The following is a 22,742-nucleotide window of genomic DNA, read 5'->3' as shown; positions in this document are numbered from 1 at the left end:
TGCCTCTGCTGGCACGCAGCTAAGGACTCTTTCTGCTTCAACTCCTTTCCCCCCCGCCCCCTTCCTTCTTGACAAATTTCATCAGCCTTTTCTATCTTTCTGTAACGTAATCCAGTGCTTCGCGGTAGGAGAGTGACTCCGTGTCCTTGCCGCATCCTTTCTGCGTCTGCCCGGGGGGAGCCCACCACCTCCTGCCTGCCAGCCCGGGACAGCAGCTGCAAACTGGCGGAGGGCCAAAAGCACGGCCAGGGTGGAAGACCCTCCTGCAACTCTTGTTCAGCTATTGAACGCTCTTTTGGCTCACGGTGGTGTTTCCCTGACAAAGTATTGCTTGGTTTAGGGGAAAAAAAGGAGGAACCTGAAGCCCCTCAAGAGGGAACTGGCTCTGCTTTGGCTGAGACTTATGGAAAACCTGATTTCTCCTTCCAACGTCCCGTCCCGTCCCCCCCAATATGCTTTGGATGATCAGGTAACTTGAGCATTCAGAAGTAATATAGTAACAGGGGGGAACGCTGGACAAAACAGGCAGTTGCAAAAACACTGTAAGTGCAAGAAAGGGAAAAGATATCCTCAAAGAGTAACTGTTGTCATCCCCCCTCAATAAATGCAGTAAGCCAGGAAAATGTGGCACTCTTGAACTTTTTATGTCCACTCTTTCTATTGTTTTATCTGATATTCCGTCGGGGGAAGGCGATTTTACTATGGTCCACACTTAAATGCCAACAATGTCAGACAAATCAGACTGGCTTTACTTCTCTTGCTGCAACCCTGCCAAATTCTAGCTTAACACCAAGCATTGCAGAAGGTCATCTCAGAGAATGTCTCCTAGAGTTGGCCATAAGCTCCCTTAGGCAGTCCAAAAGGTATTACACAAAGTTTATCCAATAATAGCACCCATATTTAATTTAGATAGTAGTTTGGTTGTGCTGAAACCAAGGAGATTAGCAGTTTCCCCTGATGAATGACTGTTTGTGTTCCTCACCCTTGGAGAAAAAGGAATTGTCAGTTTTAATCTGATCATTTAGAAGTTTCCTCTTACCACAGGCTATTTTTCTCATCATTATTTTGAAACTGTTAGAAGGTTATCATTTCTTGTACCCAGTCACAGAGTCCAGTCTCCTGATTGGGAAGTGTTTTACAAATAATGCATAAAAGAGAAGTAATTTTCACATCAGTGAGGTCATGGCAGAAATCATCGGTTCAGAATGGAGACTGCGTTCTACAGGAACACTCTTACAAAGACCTTACATAGCATGAGACCCTAAACTTTATGGCAGAGCTACAGATACATATTGGAGCTGTGGTTGTGGCTTTCCAGACAAATACTCAGGCACGTCCACAGAAGAGGATGGTTTTCCCCCCAGGGTTCATTCAAGGACACAGCCAGAGAGCTCCCCATCAGGACTGAAAGCAGCAGTTAGCTGAGAATCCGATTGTCATTGTCTACAGTTTGCTAATCTGCACCTGATACCATCGGTCCAGATACATTTTCTTTGTATTCCAGCTTGTTGAAAAGCAACTGTCTTTAGGTCAGGACAAAAAGGCATAAATGCTACGTAGTGTGATCACATATGCATCACAGAATACTAGGAAATAGGGCTGGAAGAGACCTTTGTCATCTAATCCATCCTCCTCCCCCCAGACTGCTCTGCAGGTGCTGCTGTTGATTCAGTCAAATAGTTTGCACATGCAGGGGAATCCATCAGGATCACTGGGAAATACCTGTAGCTCTGTGGTTAAAGAATGTGCCAGCTAGTAAAAAGACTAGTAGCTGTTGTGTCACCGTGTAGAGATAAAAGTAAGGAACTGCAAAATGGAGGTAGGTTCTCTCTGCGGGTCATCTGGTGGAGCAGAAGGTGTTTTAGGTAGTGTGATAAAGTCAGAATGCCATCTGCTTTTGTAGATGCCCTTGGGATATCAGAAATATTGATCATTCTAGCTAGTCAAGGATGCAGGGGAAAAGAGTTTTAATGAGGGAAATTTTCAGTGCAAATAATTCACATGTCTTAGGAGATGCTTGGTTTTCTGTTGAGCCATGTTTGCCTGTGAGGACTACAAAATGGGGCAATCTCGTTTTGCTTTCAGAGTCTGGGTTGAATTTACTTGTTGTTGAAGTATTTAGTTGCATCAGAACATTAAAAGACACCTCTCAGGCGTACGATAAGGTGGAATTGCAACGCAGGGCAGTGTATGTATGTTAAATGGACAATACTTCACTTTTTTTGCTATGGGTCCTGGTTATTTGCCTGGCTGTGTAGTAGGACTGTACAGAGCCACGAGCACTAGCTCAGTAGTGAGCCTGTATGGGACAAATGCTTTGGGTTTTGTAGAAGAATCCTGACTGGGAGAGGGGTTGTTCTCCAATGCTTTTGGAAGGAAAATAATTGTGAGAAGTTGTTTCCAATTGCCTTGTGACCACTGACACACGTAGTTTTTTAAGCTACCAAAGCAGAGTGAAATCACTGGCAGACCCTTTCAAAGAGTGATCTTAAAACAGCACAGGCCTGAATTCAAGCCATTGGTTTCCATTTACCACATAAGGGAAACATCTTTCCAATCTTAGAATTTAAGATTAAATCATTTCTGGCTTTCAGCTAAACGCATGTGGGACTAAAGTTATGATTAATTTTAAATCGACTTGTAGGATATAGCGTTGGGTTTGTTCTGCTTCAATTTTAACCTTCCTCAAGGAGAATCTAGTGAGTTAAATACTGTATTAGTGTTTGCAAACTTTATTATGTTTCTTATTTATCTTTCCTACAAGTAACACGAATAATATGTATTCAGGTTCATACAGCAAAATAATTGAAACTACTGCATTAACTCTAGTAATAAATGATATAATTATATTACTCCTGAAAGGATATGGGCAACATTTTTTTTTAACAATAGAAATTGTAATAAAAGCAGAGCTTAGAACAGGGAAGAGCAGAATCCTATTTACAAATGAGTCCAATTTATTAAATACACATCTGACTTTGTTTTGAAGCAGCATTTCTATTTTGGTTCAGAACAGTTTGAAAGATGTTACGTAGAAGAAGTAAATCTGAGAACAAAAGAACCACCTGTTTAAGTTTTTTGTTGTGTCTCCAGTTCACCCTCTGAGCCAAAATCCATTATTTGCCCCCTTCTGCTCTTGATTGCTTCCTACTTCATGGTCACCTCGTATTCATTTTTCATATGTTACAGGGAACATATATAAGCTAGATGAAAAGGAAGAGGAGATTCTAAACTTTAAACCTTAATGTTTTAAACCTTAACCAGCCTAAAAGAAAGGGAAAAGCTTTGCTTGCTGGCCAGTATACGCAGGGTGACACACGGTGAAGGACTTGTCTTTGGAAGGAGCAGTTGTGAGAGAACCACCCAGAGTGGCACGGTGTGAGAGTCTCTCTGAAAACAAAGCTGTTTCGTGGGCTGGTAATGATGGGCAACACGTCATGGCACGTAGAAGGAATGTGTTTTGACATGAAGTCTACTATTTACTGTAGCTATTAGTTTAGAAAAAACAACTTTCCCAACAGCTTTAGAGGCTGTATCAGTTGCACTGTTTTCTGTGTCCTTCAAAAGGCTGACAAAGTCAGCAACTAAACAATCCCAAATCGGCTTTTTCGGTACATATTGTGCTAATATAATTCTCAGAGATGTCAGGGCACTCTCTAACAACCTTTTCTAGGGGCTCACTGGAGCATTTGTTAGACTAATTTGTGGAGGCTCAGCTTGAATGTTAGTCTCCTTTCCTATTCCATGCAGTTTACTCTACAATTTATTATCATCAAAAGTCACGCTGTAGGGACAGTCCCGGACCTAGCAGGCAGGGAAGTCCCTGTTTGTGAAGAGGAGGTGATGAATAGTCATGCTTCTCTGACTGTCCCTGGTCGTGCATCATCCCGCTGCAGACTGTGGCAGCCGCAGCGGATGCACGGATTTACCTCCCACCTCCCGCTCTAGCTCATGTCTCAGTGGGACACCCTGTCCGCTTCTGATGCCATTTTCTTTTCTGTGACAACTTTTCTTGTTTCTTTGCTTTCTAGGTAAGCATTGATAAACTACAAATTGATGGCAGCAGTGAAGCGTGCCTTATTTCCCTCACAGATACCTGCAACAATTTTTCTCGTGATTTTTCTGTTTGAGCGAGTTTGAAGAGTTTACATCACAGGCTGTTTTCTACAGTATAAATAAACATTAGAAGAGAGATTCACAGCAGGTTGTTGTTTGTGGGGTTGTTTTTTTAAACACTTTAGACTGTAGAACATGAAGGAGTATGTAGCGCTACAACGATACCTGCTCTCTGATGATTTCAATTCTGCCAGTTTCCTATGTGGGTAAATCAGTAGCGTTGGAGTTTATTTTGCAATACTGGGACTTGATCTCATAATTAAATGGTTTGCATGAGGAAATACCTACTCTTTTCTATAATTGTTATCTGCTAGTCAGTATATCATTTCAACTTGAGAGAAATGTGTTGTCGTTCTCTTTAGACATGCTTTTCAGGTGACTCTCAGTTATCCTGTGCTCTCCTTCCACCACTCCCTTCCCACACATTCTTGCTCCCTGCTTGGTCAGCAGCAGCACACAGGAACCGATCAAGCTGAAAGCTAACCCAGTGCACCCTGCAAAAATGTTTGGCTTGTTCCTGCTGTTAAATTAATTTTGTCAGTTTTTGTGGGGTTTTTGGCATGTCTTCATTTGTTTGTGTCAGTTTATTACTCATTTCTTGCTACTTAGTCACAAGTTGATATTTCTGTCCAAATAATGAGCCCACAGTAGGAAAACTCTAATATTTTTTCCCAGATATTCTGCTGTAGTTGAACTATATTTAATGTTTTTTGTAAATTTGGTTTAGGATTCCAGTTGTCTTTAGACTGGTAAAGGAAAGTCAAACAGGGCAAAAACACTGATAATGGTAAATAGTTTTAAACTGGAACTTGGTTTAACTTTGGAAGCTTTCGTGGAATTGTTCAGCAGATGTATCAGTGGAGGGAGGGAAGGTATTAAGGAACCCAGCTGCCCCGTTTCTGGGTTAGACAGAAATACCTGCGATGAATGACTTGTTTCTGGTCTGGCAGACTATACAGGGAAGAAACAGAGCAGTGAAGGGAAACAAATCTTAATTTTCATGTTACGTAAACTAGATTGGTACCTAAGTACCGATAAGTAATTCAGTATGTGCTGCTTGCCCAGATCACAGGGGTATGGTGAGGTTCATGGAAGGTCCTTGGCTGATTTTCCTGAACTTGGCAGCTAAATGGAGTGCCAATCTGTTGGCAAGAACAGTCGAACCCAAGGACAGATGTGCAGCAGACTTCTTCCTCCTTGTAGCAGGGGTGCACTTGGTTAATACATTTTAATACATTTGGAGTGTTGGTCTGATCTGAGCCAGCATATGATCGTGCTGCTTCTTGCTCATAGTCTCTTACCTGGTTTGAAAGAAAGCAAAAAAAAAAAAAAGTAATTTTTTTAAAAAAAAAAACAAAACACCACATTAATTCTTTTAGACATTTCAGTAAGCATATAATTTTGTTTAAGAATTAATGAAAAAGTAAGGTGATCCCACTGCAGCATTTTTGTTAATTATAATGGTTCAAAAGAACACCTTGAAGATAAATTCCTTTGAGATCTCCATAGTATTTTAACTGAGCTGTTGGGGGAAATATCTGATGGTGTGGTGTCTTCTGTGATGTAGCTATGTTGGAAAAGTCATCTACCCTAAAAATGGATAAGGTGTTGGGGTTTGTAAATCACCAATATGTTGATGTATAGATAATAACAGAATTGAAAACTATAAGCAATATCTTTGTTTCAGTTAACTATTGACCTTATGGCAACGTACTAGTGATGTGGCAACATATTCTGAGATCAAAGAAATGCAGAGTTTATTATAACTCTGTATATCAAACTTCCAATGACAGAGAATGTTACGGTTCTTATCATACAATAACCCTGAAATCTTTGTTGTTACTAACTTCCACTTGTTGGCGTTAATAGAAACTTTCATGTTTTAGGATCTTATAAAGTAAAATTAATTTTAGATAGAAAATTTTTACTTTTCAATGTATTTCAACTTTATATCACTAAGAATAATTCTATGTATACAGCTTTGATGCTGAGCAAAATAGGGTTGCTCTTGTGTCGAGATATTATTTTAAAATTCTGAAATTTACATTAGGTGTAAGTATACATGATAGGGAGGCTTCTGATGCATGTTTTGTATGATATGGAACTGCAAAATATTGGTAAAATATATGGCAAGTAATGAGTGAAGTCTTGTAAGAAGATGAAATTTCTCTGCAGTATCCAGTATGGCTCTCCTGAGTATTGCTTTGGATCCCCAGAAGGTTTTAATTGGATGGGCACTTTTGAAACAAGACTTTGAGAGCAGTCTTGTTTATAAACATAAATAAACTGCAGAGGTTTCAGGCTACTTTTTTTTTTTTTTTACATTTTTCCCAATTCTTTCTAAAACTATATCAATACAATTTTTATTACTCAAGGTACCTTCCAAATTTGCTAGTCTTTAAGCAAGCAAGCCTCAGAGGTATTTCACTTACTATGATACATTTCGTATACAGACTACCACATTTGTCTGTTTCTCTTTTTTTACTGTAAGTCAGCAATCTTGCCATGTTCAAGCCTTTTAGTCTGTCACTTGTTATATGTACAATCTATTCATACTCATTATAAATATTTTCTGGTTTCTTATGGCATGCTGGTTTCCCCACTAACATTTTAATTGACGTAACTTACACTACATTACACTCTTTTATTTTTGGTCTAATTCTCTCTCTCTCTCTTTTTTTTTTTTTAAATCACTGGAAAAATAATTTGTGTTTAGCATCTGTAACTATGAGAACTTTAGAGTTTTACTTTGCATTTCTAATACCCGTTCTTTATCTGTTTTAGCATCTCCCTGTATTCTTCCCAGTGTTCTTTACTTCCTATTTTCTTGTAAGTATAGCATATTCTATTTTTCCCCTCAGTTCCTATTGACCTGTTTAACCATGTGGAGTTAATTGAGGCTACCTATCACTCCTGAAGAAAATAATTCAATTACTGTATAAGTTTAGTTCCATTTATACACCCCCTCCTTATGACTGGGGTGTCTTGCTATTTGTCTAAAAAGTATTTAATGCGATATCTTTTTACATAACATCTTTTTATCATTTATCTAAAATTGCACAGCATTCATCTTGGTAGAAATTAAATTTCAAATCCATTTGCTGATACTGTCCTGTTTCTATTTTCTTTATTCTGTTTGTTTAGTGGTTGGAATCTGACTTGAACAGGTGGGTCCCTGGCAGGCTTCAGGAAACAATCAGTTGTGTAATTCATCTATCATTTTGTCTCATCTATGACATGTTTTAAATGGTTTCAAAATTAAAATTGAGCTCACAATTGTGACTAGTTATGTACTAGTCCCATTATTTGTGTGTACACAATCTTTGCTTTACTAAGAGTAATAATTCTCTCTTTTATGTAGTGACTTCCTCTGATATTTTTTGCTTCTCTGTGTATTCTTAATGGATTGTTTCCTAAGGCAAGAATCAGTATTAGGAGTCTACTACATTTAAGATGTTCAGAGCCTGTCATCCATGAACCACCTCTTAGTAAATGTAAGTCCGAGCACAGCTTTATGAACTTCCTGCTGAACATCTGAGGCTCCAGCACTGGACTTGGCATTGCACCAACTGGAATTGCAACAATTCCCAAGCCCAAAATTCAAATGGAGATTTTTTCTTTTTTTTTTCCTGCCCCCCTGCTTTCTCAAATTACCAGGTTGTGGACCGAAGTCCTTCCATGCACTTGCAGTGATAGTACTTTTAAAAATCTACAAATTGACTCTTGAACTATGATCACACCAGCATGACTCCTGTGAAAAGATGTGCTCCTACCTCCATCTCCAAGTAGTCAAATAAACCTTACTTTCCTATTGCCAGCTACACAAGCTACAAAATTCTGAGGCCACTGCACACTTTGATTTAAAGCATCAGATATCATATACTTTGTTCTCATTTTTGTGTAGCAACAGGCATTATGGTACCTAACTAAGCCTCCCTTGTTTTTGGCACAGTTGATAGTAGTTGCTAAGTCCTACTCTCTGAGAAACATCTTCACTGGTTTGTCATTTTTAAATTTGTTCTGAAATTTGCCTTAAACCACATTGGTTTTTCTGTTGGTTGGGTTTTTTTTTTTTCTCTGCCACAACTGTAACTTCCTAATTTCTTGAAATTTTTCTTCTTCAAAATTTCAGCCTCCTAATATTAGTCTTCATAACCTCTTCGAGGCTGTGGTTGCATATTAATATATTGGTGCTGCTGAAACTATGTCCCACTTAAATATCATAGTGCTTATTCCGTTGCTTCCTTAGCTGTCTCTTCTGATTAGCAACAGTATCAATATTGCTACTTGTACTTTAATCTAGATACATATAATTTCTGGAAAGAAAAAAAAAATCCAGTACTTTATAAAGGCAGGTTTTTACAGGGGAAAGTAGCTTTTGGGGATTGGGACCACCTGTAACTGTAATAATCCTGGCTTCTATACTGACTTGCTCTGTAGCCTGAGGAAAGCCACTTTAGCAGCCCTGCACCATTTTCTGTGTATAGCAGCATGTGTTAATTAGTGCTTTATGGAGTTATCAGTTTAGGTTTTTTGTCTGTGAGATTTTCCCTTTGATAGACTGTTCTACTTCATTGACTGTTGTCATATTTATGGAAGCCTAAGGTCTTAAAGAGAAGCTGATTGCTTTCCTCAGCAATATGAAGAGTACGCACGCAAACGCTACCCGTGCATGTGCGATCCATCCTGCTGTGTAAGGGCAGCTCACTGTCTCCAGTTCCTCTCAGCTGCTGGCTGAGATTGGAGCATTGCCTTCTCTGTTCACTGCTTTCAGCTGTGGTTATTTTCTTGTGATTTACCCTGGGCATGTTTTTTTGATTTCCTTGTTTACCACTACATTCTTGATTTCAAAATTTGATGAAAACGTGTTCTTATGATGGGCATTTTCCCAAGATTCATGGTCATGTTTGAGACCTTTGCTGTCTCTGCAAATCCCACAACATGGAGAACTATACCATTTGTATTGGGGTCAAGCTGTGGGGCAAGATGATGTGAAGACAAATGCCTCCTGTGTTTTCTAGTAGTTGCCTACAGTGATACAGGACAAAGCCTAACTGAGGGAGGATATCATATAAGTTTTCATCATGCAAAGCATCTGATCCAAGTCTTTTACTCTCAGTAGTCTCCTACTGTTGACTTTAGGACTTTCTTTGGGCTTTTTTGGTTTTTCTGTTGTGTTGGGGTTTTTTTAATTATTATTGTTTAATATAGGAAGAATAAAGAATTCTGGATATTCTCCATGAGTTCTCCAGTTCAGGCATGTCCTCATAGACCTCCTGATCCTAGCTAGTGTTGCCAAAAACAAACAGGAGAGACCAGATTCAGCTTGAGAGCACAGTTTGTATTTACTTACTCCACCATGCTGCATTTCAGCTGTTGCCAATAGATCATATTTGGGATTTCTTCCTGTCCAACAATATAAAGGGACAAATTTGGCAAGGTGATACACTGTTCTGAATCACTTTTTCAGTCCAGAGCATCTAACTATCCAGCACCTGTTGCATGGGATACCCAAAGACACCTTTCATCATCCTGCTTTTAATGTGGGCTTATTTTCTGAGACTATTGGGAAAACTGGGGGAGAGATTGCCTCTAGAACAATTTGTGAATGCCTCTTTAGATGTGGTGTAAATAAAAGTTCTGTGCTTTGCCTAAAAGCAGGGTCTTTAAGAAATCTTCTTGGCTCACATCCTTGACTCTCCAGTGGAGACTACTTTCTGTTGAGTACCACTGAATCAAAAGTAAGAACCTGCTTGGCACATGCATTTCTGAATGTGCTGTTCATCTCTAAGAGGTACCTAAAAGCCTCAAGTGAAGACTCAAGAGACTCCTCATTTGTGCTTCCCCTTCCCACCCCAGCCAGTTATTTCTGTGAAGGTCAGTAATTTCTGCTAAGGGGGTGCTGCTGCAGAACAGACTGCCCATGTTAGTAGTAGCCAGCAATGTTATATATTGCAGGCTGCCCAAGTATAGGGTATAGCTGGCTGCGTTAAGGCACACAGCTGCATGCACTTGTGTACTGGAAGACGGCCTCTCTGCTGCAAGCTTGTACGGCTTCAGGTAACCTATTCATTGGCCACCTCTTAATGAACCTGTTGCTGAATGTCCCACAGGAGGTCGAGACATCTTCTATTAATGACAGATGTCAGGGACTGGCTGGAAAGGCACAGGTAGCTCCTTGAGGTAGATATGTAAAAACAGAGCTGCTGTTTCAAAGCAGGGACGCTCACTCCAGATACTCTCCTGAAAGCTCAATCTGTAGACATCAGTGTCCTGAACCTCTGAAAGTCCTCTAGCCCTGTTTGCCTACTACTCTTCTGCATTGAAATGCCAAATGTTTCTGTGGGCAGTTGTGAACGGAGCACTTGCAAACTCTGGTATTTAAAGCCTCATCTATGTGATAAGAATGAAACGTGAATATTTACTGACATGTTTTCAAAAAGAAGATAGATGAAAGTATTCTGCCAACATAGTGGTGCGATACCCATCTGTCTAAATCTCATTAATAATTTAACTAAAATGTTTTAGAAAGTTTTTATGTCCTTACAAGAATTATGTCGTGTACATGGCATGTATATGTTCGTGCTTATACAGGAAACTGCCTGGGATGTCTTTTGGCAGTATCTCTTCTAGGCTAGCCTTACATTAGGGCACTCTTATTCCACAGGAAGAGAGCCATTTTTTAGATCACTTCGGGGATTGGATTAAATTGCAATGAAGTGCTCTTAATATAGAATGTGTTCACCTTAGGAGTTAGTGTGAAATAGCTGGGTATACTTCAAGTTTAAACCTTAGCCTATTTTGCGATAGCTTTCCTCTATAGATGAGCCCCGAGAGATGTCCTTACTTAGCTCTCAAATTTGAGAGCATTTCAAATGAACACTGCGGTATCATAACCTGCAGCTCCAAGAATATTAAAGGACAAGATAGGCGGGTTCTTCCTTATGAAATGTTCCCAGTGTTAAAAGGCCTCAAAAAGCAGTCTGTAACCTGGGGAAGGATTTTCTTATTTGTATTTATTTGTGAGAAAAAGAAATACAACTCTTTGCTTCTCCCGTCAAATACTTTGGTGCATGCTACTGTGAAATATGGCTGCGATTTTTTGACTGGAGTAATATCAGAGGGGCGTGGGAATTTTTTTTTTTTTCTTACAGCCACCTTGAATAACAGCTAAAATGGTGAGAATGATCATGTGCACTGTTTTCTGTTTGTCAGTAGTATCCTGATTAGAGATTCAATGGAAGAAAAATCACTCCAAAATGAGTCTAAAACTGAAGTGGAAGGGGAGAAGAGAACAATCCTAATTTATCTTGATGCCATGATAAAGGGGAAAAAAAAAAATCCTCGTCCGAGGAGTGTTTGTTTATATATTTCTAGTGAAATAATAAGAATGGAGATGTGTTTGGAAAGCCTTTTGCAGTTGTTAGGAGGGAGCATTTTTTTCCGCTGTAAGACAGTATGGGGAAAGTTTATTTAATACCTTATGCATAAAAATGCAGAGATTGTTTTCGAAGGTAGTGAAAATTAACCAGATTTTTTAAGAGATTTGTTGCCAAATTACGTATTATTAATGTTATCCTTGTTTTTATGGGCATGGCCTTAACAAGTGTTAGGTCTAGTATTTTGTTATTTCCATCCTTTTAAAGTATGTAAACTTTCTTTTATTTCTGCTTATATGACAGAAAATAGTCAGACTAAGGTAAACCTATTTAACTTGAGGGTAGAGGAATGCCATTTTCTGTTGTAACAATTGCCCACTTTCAGTAGTAGAATTTTATGTTCTGATTAGTTGCAATTTTCATTGGCATTACAAGTTTGTCTTTACGTGGATGCTTATGTTCTGAGACAGGAAGACATTCAAAAGCAAAAATAATTAAATAGCCTATAACATACATCCAATGCAACCAGTAATGCTGCCATCTTCCTAACAGTATCATTGTAAACATGTAAATATATTTGATTGATGCTGTAAGTAATCAAAGAAACAGAGAAAACTATCTACAGAAGGAAAAAATGGCTACTATAGACCATATTACTCTAAATAAGACATGGCAGCCAGGATAAAAATTGATGTAGGATTGAAAAACTTTTAATTGAGTAGAGAAATATTACCAAGGGCACGTGTGTATGCGTGTGTGTCTCTTCTCATGTTAATTTTGTCCACAACAACCGTGTCCTGTAAGAAACGTAGATTTTATACGAGCAATGTTTCAAAGTGGCATTTAAAATTAACACCTGTACAAAACATAAGGAAAAGAGGAATTAAGGGCATGAGAAAGTGGCTTTTTTTTAGGAATTGAAGACAGACATTGACAAGCAAGTGTGCCAGCCACTGCAGGACTGTGTACTGTTGAGCTGTAGTTACCTATTGCTGTGTCAGCAAGTACTACCACAAAAATTTGCCTGTTAGTCTGTGCTTAAAACCTACATTCTTTGTGTACGGAAAGGTGACATATTTGCAAAAACAACAGAAGGTGGCTGAAGAACATCTAGTGGTTCCCTATGTAACTATTTCCTGGAAACAGAATCAAGAAGTGGTTAACTTTATTTGAAAAGATAAAGCTACTGCACACACCCTCCTCCCAACAGTAAGAGTTTTGAGGAGGTTTCAACACCAGCAGCAGTGTACCGCAGTGATCAGCAGCCCATAATGTGAAGAAGTATGACCATTTCCCCACCCATTTCTCCTCCCAGGCGTCTTTGGGGATGCCTGTTCTAATGCTGGGGTATGTGCAGATTATTATTGGTAGCACTGTTGTTTTATGTGCTGCATCAATATAACATCATATTCTGGAAGGATGTAAGTAAAGTGTATCTGTCTCTCATAAATGACCTATACCTTCTGAACAGTCTTTCAGAAACACAGAGCAATCAGTATTTTAGGTGAAATGTACAATAAATTCAGAATTTTTTTTCTTCTTCCAAATATTTATAGTGACGTTTCAAAGGAAGCGGGAACTTTTGTTTGATTGCAAAATGTAAGTGCCATAAATACATATACTTGGCCAAAAAATGGGCACATATATAGGTTTTTTAGAACCCTCATTTTAAATTTCTATAATTCTTGCCAATAAACTGCAATTCTAAGAAATATTTGCTGTGTAATTGCTGAAGCAGGGATGGAAATACTACTGGAAACTGTTACACATTATGTTTGCATTGCAGTATCACTGTCTGGGGTTGGTGTTTCGTGTGAAATATTTGATGTAGTGCAGAGTTAAGATGGGAAAAGCTTAACAGTGTTCACAGTTAGAGCTTGCTAGTACATATGAACATGTAGCAAAACACTACTGTTCGTAGGCAAAAAGGGAACATAAGGTAACTTCCACTGGACAACTGACGTGAAGTCTTGTGGATTATATATACAGGGCACTATAAAGCAGTGAAAGTATAGAAAGGACTTTGGAAAAAATACAACTTACTTCTAGCACTGGGGATTTTTTTGTTTGTTTTTGGTGGTGGTGGGTTTTTTTATTTATTTATTTTAATTTTTTTTTCCCAATCAGTTTTGCAGTTCATATTTTTCCCTCTCCGGTACTTGAGTTGTAATCAGTTACAATTACAGTGTTATTTTTGCAGTTAACAGTTTAAGAATTTGTTGTTGCTGGTGTTTGTTCATTTGCTTATTCAAGTGGGACGCTTCCTATTAACCATTTCATCACTTAGTTCAGGAGAGGATGTGGTTGGTGCGTGAGGGTACAGGAAAGGCATGAGGGTCCCTCAAGCTCTTTCTGAGCACTGTGGACATATCTGAAAATACTGAGTGATTTTGTGATTAAAATGAGAGATTACTTTCTGTGCAGATTAATGCCAAGCAGTGAGGAGGGGACAAAACAGACTTCTATGCAAAACTATGCCTATAGCAAAACATAAAACCATGCCTGGACAATTACTGGTTCCTGACTATGTGTTACTGCTCAGGAAAAGGGCATTGGGTTTGTTTTGGGTAGTTTTCTGCAAACACCTGCTCAGTGCTAGTTTAAAAAAAAAAAAAAAAAAAAACAAAAAAAAACCAAACAAACAAACAAAAAAACCAACAACCACCAAACAAAAAACCCCAAATAAATTAATAGAAATACTTATGGAAAAAGAGTAGAGGACAAAAGAGAAGGCTCGAATATGCCACGTTATAAATCCCCATCTTGAATAGTGTGCCATTCTGTACCCTGTTCCAAGATTTAGTAGAAGAGGAAGAGGCATGGAGAAGAATGACAGGCTTGGGCTGGCTTCTGGAAGAAGAAAGGGTAAATAAGATTGGGACTAATCAATCTGGGGAAGGGATGTGATGAAAGGGATGAAGAAAGTAAAGATGTGCGTTGCAGAACTTGCTGCAAAAAGATACTTCGGAAGACAAAACCATAGTGGTTTCAAAAGTCAATTGGACAATTCCATGGGGGATAAGGATTTAATTACACGGGTTTACGTGCAACTTATGGTGCTGGGCTTGCAAATTTTAGGAATCCCTAAATTTCTGGTGGCTGGGGAAAATACTCAGACAGCATCGTTCACACCTCCCATCTTCTTATGGCCATTCCTTAGACATCTGTGCTATGCCTTTTAGAAACAGCATAGTCTGTCAGACAAACCTTTGAATTAAGAGTACCGGCACTCGTACATGCGTACTCAAAAAGAAGCGTGCAAAAGAGGCTTGGCTGTCATTAGAGCACCTGTTTGGATGTGTCCCCAGTATTGTTGCAGGGAGGGGAGGGTTTGTACTCAAGGCTTGCTACGTAAGCTAAACTGAACTTCTCAAGAATTTGGGAGACAACAACAGTGAGGCATGAATAGCTTAGAGAGGAGCTTGGGATTGTAACTTTTGGATTGTTCTGAAGTTGTGTGTTACTTGTTTTGGTTTTAACTCGGTTTATCTAGATGTCTGCCATCATGCATTTTAATTGTTATCCCTATCATATTTTGGAGAGGTGGCTTTTTTCTGTCTTCTGCCAGTGGAATGGGGGTGATGATACCTTTGCTATTCTGCCCCTTTTCCAAATTCTGTATTTCGTGTCTGTCTTCCTTTTGAATAAGACCCGTTCCTTTCTTATCTGTTGCCCATAGCTTTTTTTTTTTTCCCTCTAAGAGCAGCTGCATGAAAACGGTGACTGTTATCAGGTTTTGATAAGCAGCTGCAAAACCAAGTAGTCCCCTTAATTTCATTTTGCATCTGTATGCTGAAGCTTTGCACAGTAGTAGTATGTCTTCACCTTTGATTACATTACATTACATTAATTAACATTTTGCAGTTGGAAGGGTTTTTTGTAACTATAAGAGCTGTTTGTTTACCTCTTAAACAAACATAGTTCTGCATTAGTTGACAATATCCAGGGTAAACTGTCTGTTTTCCAAGCCCTTACTGTTTTTGGAAGGCTCAGTTTGAAAGGAGAGGGCTGTAGTGTTTTGTTTGTCTTTGATATGCTATCTCCATTAACGTATTAAAATGCAGAACTGCTTTTGGTTTGTTATGAAATCTGTATTTTAAAATTCTAAAATACAGTTGTAATTAACCTGAAAATAAGTAATCTCAATGCAAAATTTTCATGTAAGGAAATCTATGGCAATATAGTTAATTCTCCCTGGCACTTTTTTTTTTCTTTTCATCCTCATTTACTGCAACACATGTCCAAGACTGTCCAGTGATGTAACCTTTGCCTATCTATATATAGCATGAAGTACCGCTTTACATCTCTGAGTCATCTCTTCACTTTTGAGGACCGAATGTCAAAAGAAAGAGCCCCCTATGCTTAAGGTGTAGAAGGTCACAAACTTACAGCGATAACATCAAACACTAATGAACATATTTTAACTCTGTCAGTGCAGTTTTCTAATCCGTACCAGCTGGCCAAGTCACCCTGCGCAGAGGTATGGCTTCTAAAGCCGACAGGTTTTTGATTCCTGTGTAAGTATCCTAAAAGTGTGTTTATAAGATCGGATGTAGGAGCCTTCTTCCACTGAACTGCAGCTGTCCCTTGTTTGTGGTTTGAAACTGCAACTATTGACAAGTGCAGACAGAGTTTATATAAAAACTCAGAAGGTCTCTTGCCAATTCAATAAGCATGAAAAGTGGCCTGTGGTGTTTACATCTTGGTCTCTCTTGCCAAAAGTTTTGTCTCTCAAAGTGTATAATCATTGCCTCTTACATCTCAAAAGTAATTTTCTGGTATTTGAGTATGTCTGTGGAAGTATGAGTCGTGGGAAAAGATCTACTCAAAGCTCTTACACAAGTTTACTGACTTTTTTTGGCTTAGTCTAGACTATTGTGCTCTCCTGGTTCTTTACTGTTTTCAATATGGCTAGGACAGAAGCCATAAAATCTTAGAAATCATAGAAATCAGAGGTGATTTCAGTTGTTTTAATTTACCTTTCCCACGGAAAACCAAACCATTGCGGCCAGTGATACCATTTCATCTTGTGTTCCTAATGAAATATGAGGCAACAGTGGTGTTCCTGCAAATACCTTTTGAAGGGAATTCTTTTAAAGGAATGTAATCAACATAGTGTGGTTTACAAGGGAAAAGTATCAAAAGCATCCCTCATCAATTCATATGTGGCATGCATCAAATTTTTATTTATTCTGCTGAAATGAAAAAAAAAAAAAAAGAATTTGATAAGCCTTGAAAACTTTAGGAATAAATATGAAGCTTCTGTGACAATATAAAATACTAATTTACCATTTAATAAATGTCCACCTCTGTTGTCTCTGATCACAAACTGAATTCAGTTTCTTATTCTTCACTTTAAACAATTGAAAAATCTCGAGTTGTCTTTAACTTCTTCACAAAAAGTGATGTGGTAAGAGGATTAAATCACTAATACAACAAGAAAGACTTTAAAAAGTAAAATAAAACCTTATTATCGTATATCTCCTTTGACAGACAACTTGCCTAATTAATCATAACAGATTTATAATCAAATATTAGTTTATTTTAAAATATTTGATATAAAGACATAATTTATATCTGAAGGCAGTTTCTGAAATACAAATAGAAAAATGCATAATGTTCTAAATTTTAATTTCATTAGTCTTTCTCTTAATATCTCTCTCACACTTCATACAGGTCAAAGTAAGAAATATTTGAATACAGTTAAAATGTGGAGATATAGGATATTCCAGGTATTTACATGAGCCTGTTTAATGTCTTCACTGGACCCACAAGTGTTTGAAGTATCTTGTAAAAAAAAAAAAAAAAAAAAAAAAAAAATTAAATTAAAAATCAGCATTGCGTATTATTAGAACTTTAAAAATATAGCTTCTTCAGAAAAATAATGATGAATTAAGCAAGATCCATCAACACCATTTAATTAACAACTTACTTATACGTGGTTTAACTGTACTTTTTAAGACATCATATGCACGATGTTCTGAACTACCTGTTTGGGAGATAAGGGCTGTGGGTTTCCAGTAGATTTTAACAAAGTCTCAGACCTCAGTTTTCAGGAAAAGGCTTTCAAAACTTTCCTATCTTGGCCTGTAAAACATTTTTCCAACATTTTTAACCCTCCTGTCCCCTCACCCCATGCATACTCCGTTACTGTAATCTGAAAAATTTTATGGAGACTTTACATGGAGACTTTAATATACAGATGGATTACAGATCCAAGATGTTCTCTTAGTGTCTCTTATGAATGCTAATTATTTGGTATTATGTTTCTAATGTGGAGTACAGAAAATCCTGTCCCTTCTGTGTCATGGGGAATGGCCTGTTTACTTGCATGCCTTCAAATTGTGTCTGTTTAAGTCACTGGGAACAAGACTAGAAAGGCATAATGCTCTATTTGCCAATTCTAATAGCAAAAATTGTTTAGACATGCAAAATATGTCATTGTCTATGAATCCATTAAAATATCCATCACTGCATGGGTCTTGTTTTCCTCTCACAGAAGGATAGTCTGTATTTCTTCATTTCCATTTTCCTTTAAAGACTGTTATGCTTTATATGATCTTGTCAATCAAGTTCTTTTTGTGTCATTTTCTTCCGTATATTAACTTCTCGTGGTGTTTGAAACAAAAGGCTTCTGCTTTCTGTTTGCAAACTTGATGCTGTTAGACGACTTAAAGATGTTGGAAAGGGAGAAAGCAGAGCGTTAACCTACTGAAGTGCATTGGTATTAGGAATACCAATCTTCCTTCTAAAAATAAGTAAATGATGATTGGTCTGTTTGGCTTGTTTAAAATGTATTTTCTCACAACTGTAAAATGAATTTGTTGGATCCCTTTGTCACTTTAATTCTGCTCTGTGCACAGTGTCTATTTCTGTAACATTTCAGTAACTTCCAGGGGACTGAGTTTCATATTTACTGTGTTCTTAATATGACTAGTGTGTTTTCATGCTAATAGGGATTTTGAAACTGCTGAGCTGATAAAATGTAATTAATAGAATGTTGTTGTTTAAACTATTTCCAGGTACATCCACCTTTATGGAAGCATTAGCAGCCAATGGTACAACCAACATACAGACATCTGTAACAGGAGTGACAGCCAGCAAACGGAGGTTTATTGATGACAGGAGAGATCAACCTTTTGATAAAAGGCTACGTTTCAGCGTGAGACAAACGGAGAGTGCGTACCGGTACAGAGACATTGTTGTCAGGAAACAAGATGGATTCACACACATTTTGCTATCAACAAAATCATCTGAAAATAATTCACTAAATCCAGAGGTCAGAACAATTCTGATTTTTGGGGGGAAAGGGTGCTAAGGGAATTCTAAGTCCCTGCCTCATTTATTCCTGTTATTCAGGCACAAACATACATGAAGCTAGATTCAGGTGGTTGCTTGCAAGATGTTACACATACAACTGACTTTAACTGTAATTCAGTTGAGTTTTAACTACGTTATCTGAACGTGTAGATGTACTGTCTCTTATGAGACGTGGCGATTTATGAAGTGCAACTTGAAACAAGCTTTAGCCTGAATTAAGGTTCTTTTTTTCTGAACTGGTTACATATGCCATCTGCTGTCCAAATTACAGAAATGCTGAATGAGTGCTTTAGTTACAGATAACATCTAATAGATCTTTTCTTAATGATTTCATTAGCTCAGGCTAATTATATTTTTGAAATGCAAAGCTTCTAATACTTTTTTTTTTTTAACTTTCTTATTTTGGGATAATGAAAAAAGTTAACTTTTCTAATATGATGGTTGAGTGGATCCTAAGGAAAAATTAAAGATGTCGAAGATCTCATGGGGGGAGGAGGGGAGAACAGTATGCTACTTTTTAATGATGTAATAAAAAGATTCTAATTTTTTTTTTTTTTTTTTCAGGTAATGAAGGAAGTCCAAAGTGCACTGAACACAGCAGCTGCAGATGACAGTAAACTTGTGCTGTTCAGTGCAGTTGGTAGCATTTTCTGCTGTGGTCTTGATTTTATTTATTTTATAAGACGTTTAACAGATGATAGAAAAAAGGAAAGCACTAAGATGGCAGAAGCTATTAGGTATGTAAGATTATCTTCAGTCATCTGAGTGGGTATTCTTCATTCTTCATCGTGTAGTCTGACTTGTTTTATTTTTTTTTTTTTATTCGAAAAGCCTCTAATTCAACAAGCTCTCAGACATTCACCTGTTATGTGATATAGTGTGCAGCACTCCTTTATACTCCCTGTCCCTTTCTGTTTGGGTTGTCATTTCATGCATCACTATTTTTACTACTAAAATTTAACTATGAAAACTGGTAGTATGGTAATACTCCTCCAGTTGAAACCAATTTTAAAAGACTTAAACAGCCACAGGGTTTCAGGAAAACAAATTTAACACACACAAATACAAGATGTGCATTGAATGAGTAACTTAATACAGTACATTCAGAGCAGTGGGATGACGGATATTTTAGAGGAGTAGATTACTGCTAGTGAACATCATCCCAATGCTAGGTACCTAATGTTTAAAAAAAATGAGCTGAACTACTACAAACTATGTATTGAAAAAAGTACAGATCTTAGAGAGACATGTTTTAACAGTACAATCAAGTAGCTTATCATTTGAACGCTGGTTTTGAGGGCCTGGGCTCTTGGATTAGCTCTTGTATGTTTCCAGAGTACCTATATTCCTTCAGAGACCTATGTTCTGTTGTCGTTATCAATATTCATGTCTCTAAAAAAGGCCTTGTAACATATAAAGCCTGTTTCATTGGAGGCACAGTTGGCTCATAGAGATTATAATAGTTAGTTTTTTCAAAGGAAAATTTTCAATCATGCCATGCAAAAGTTGCTCATGCAGTGACTTCAGGATGTGGCCAGGGGACAGAGGCTCTTAACACTGAGCTTCTGTCACTAGTTTAATTCAGGCCCTTCCAGAAGCCTGATTTGTCACCTATTATTCATTGTTAATAAAATGGATAAAGGCAACTTAAAACACCTATGAACCCCCTCTTCCAATGTAATAATGGTATTTTTCATATATATGCTAGAGGTGGTCCTCTCTGGAATATTCAGACATGATTAAAGTTATCTTAAGTCTCTGGATGGGATGGTTGTATGACAGCTTGCATAAGGTGGTTCCAGGAGAAATATTTTTGCATTCATCTGTTTCAGTTCACTGGAAGAAGCAGCATGATAACCTTTAGTGATGGATGCAATACAGTAAAAATGTCCTGTTTCACGGAAATACAAAAAAAGAGATAACGCAGATAGAGCAAACTTTAAAATTACCACTAAATCCCCCTTTTTTAAAAATTTTATAAAAATCCCATATTTCGGCATCCAATACTGAAATGAAAAATCACCTGTCATTCAGAGCAAAGGAGTGCTTTACAGGTGCTGACAACCGTATGTTGTCCACTGTATTCTAACCAGAATTTGTCATGTACTTGAAGTAAATATGGACAACTTCTTCATTATATGTGGTAGCTATTAACTGAGAAATACCTGCACCTCAGCTTTGAGGTTTTAGAAGTCTCTACTTGGTCTAATGTGTGTGTGTATGCACACGTACGTACACACACTTACTTTTTCCTAAGAAGCTCTTGAAGGCATTTACTGTTTGAGAACAGAGAAGCATGTAAGCATCCATGCTTTGTGGGTACTGGAATGAATTGTCATTTTGTGCTGATAATGAGGATGAGAATATGCATTTGTAACTTAATAGCATAGCACCTATAGCATTATGACCAACCAAGAGAGGAAGGTAAGGAGGGGAAGTTTACAGGTGTGTGATATGTGATAATGGAGCTCTACTATTTATGGCTTGTTCATAAATTAAAAAGGCAGATTTATTTATTAAGAAAAGCTGTCTCCCAAAAGTCCAGAAATACTCCTTAAGGAAACTCATTAATGCTTTGCCTGTCTTTGCTTATACCTATACACCTTATATCTTCACTATAAAAAAAATAGATAGATAGATACCTTATACCGATGTCATACATAAACACAGTGAAGACCAAGCAGGTCTGTAACCACAGTTTTGGTGCCCACAGGTGAGGTATGACTACAGCCTCATCTCAGGGGGGGCTGTGAGGCATGTGAATGTGCCACAAGTGCCATATCAGCTAGTGCTTGTAGGAGGGGCATTAAATCTGCACCTTCCCAATTACTGTGCTTTGTTAGGCTGGGAGAAATGCTAGGCTTTCACAGAATCAGAGAATGGTTGAGGTTGGAAGGGACCTTTGGAAGTCATCTTGTTCAAACTGCCCCTGCTCAAGCAAGGTCACCTAGAGCTGGTTGCCCGGGACCATGTCCAGGCAGGGTTTTTGAATATCTCCAAGGATGGAGAGTCCATAACCTTGCTGACCTGCCTCTTCAGTCACCCTGACAGTAAGAAAGTGTTAACTGATGTTCAGAGAGAACTTCCTGTGTTTCAGTTTGTGCCCACTGCCTCTGGTCCTGTCACTGGGCACCACTGAAAAGAGCCTGGCTCTGTCCTCATTGCATCCTCCCTTCAGGTATTTATACACATTGATGAGATCCCCCCTGAGCCTTCTCTTCTCCAGGCTGAACAATCCCAGCTCTCTCAGCCTTTCCTCACATGAGAGGTGCTCCAATCCCTTAGTCATCTTGGTGGCCCTTTGCTAGACCATCTTCAGTAGCTTGAGATCTCTCTTTCACTGGGGAGCCCATAACTGGACACCAGTGCTGAGCAGAGGGGAAGGATCACCTCCTGCAACCTGCTGGCAACACTCCTAATCCAGGCCAGGATACCATTAGCCTTCTTTGCCCCAAGGGCACATTGCTGGCTCAAGTTCAACTTGGTGTCCACCAGGACCCCTAGGTCCTTTTCTGCCAAGCTGCTTTCCAGCTGTTTGGCTTCTAGCATATATTGGCACCTGGGGTTGTTCTTCCCCGGGTGCAGGACTTCGCACTTCCCTTTGTTGAACTTCATGAGGTTCCTGTCAGCCCATTTCTCCAGCCTGTTGAGGTCCCTCTGCATGGCAGCGCGACCTTCTAGTGTATCATCAGCCCAGTTTTGTAACATCGGCAAATTTGCTGAGGGTATACTCTGCCCCATCATCCAGATCATGAAGGAAGCTGTTGAACAGTACTAGCTCCAGCAGTGACCCCCCCTGGGGTGCAACACTAATTACTGGCCTCCAACTAGACTTTGTGCCACTGATCACCACCCTCTGGGCCAGCCATTCAGACATTTTTCAGTCCACCTCACTGCTCATACATCAACAGCTTAACTATGAGAGTC

At 38.5% G+C, this 22,742-nt stretch overlaps 1 protein-coding gene across 2 annotated transcripts in view; it reads left to right on the top strand.

Annotated features, from left to right (window-relative positions):
- Nucleotides 1-22,742, top strand: part of CDYL (chromodomain Y like) — a 106,932-nt gene that overhangs the window by 75,945 nt on the left and 8,245 nt on the right. For both annotated transcript variants that reach the window (XM_075493900.1, XM_075493899.1), the window contains 2 exons: nt 18,518-18,774; nt 19,380-19,552. In XM_075493900.1, coding sequence (XP_075350015.1) covers nt 18,532-18,774; nt 19,380-19,552 — 416 coding nt within the window. In that variant the 5' untranslated portion in view covers nt 18,518-18,531. The remainder of the gene's footprint in view (nt 1-18,517; nt 18,775-19,379; nt 19,553-22,742) is intronic.

The sequence above is a fragment of the Mycteria americana genome, chromosome 2 (assembly GCF_035582795.1).
Source record: "Mycteria americana isolate JAX WOST 10 ecotype Jacksonville Zoo and Gardens chromosome 2, USCA_MyAme_1.0, whole genome shotgun sequence".
Lineage (NCBI taxonomy): Eukaryota > Metazoa > Chordata > Aves > Ciconiiformes > Ciconiidae > Mycteria > Mycteria americana.
The sequence above is the reverse complement of the archived record's forward strand: the minus strand, read 5'-3'. Positions and strand labels throughout refer to the sequence as shown.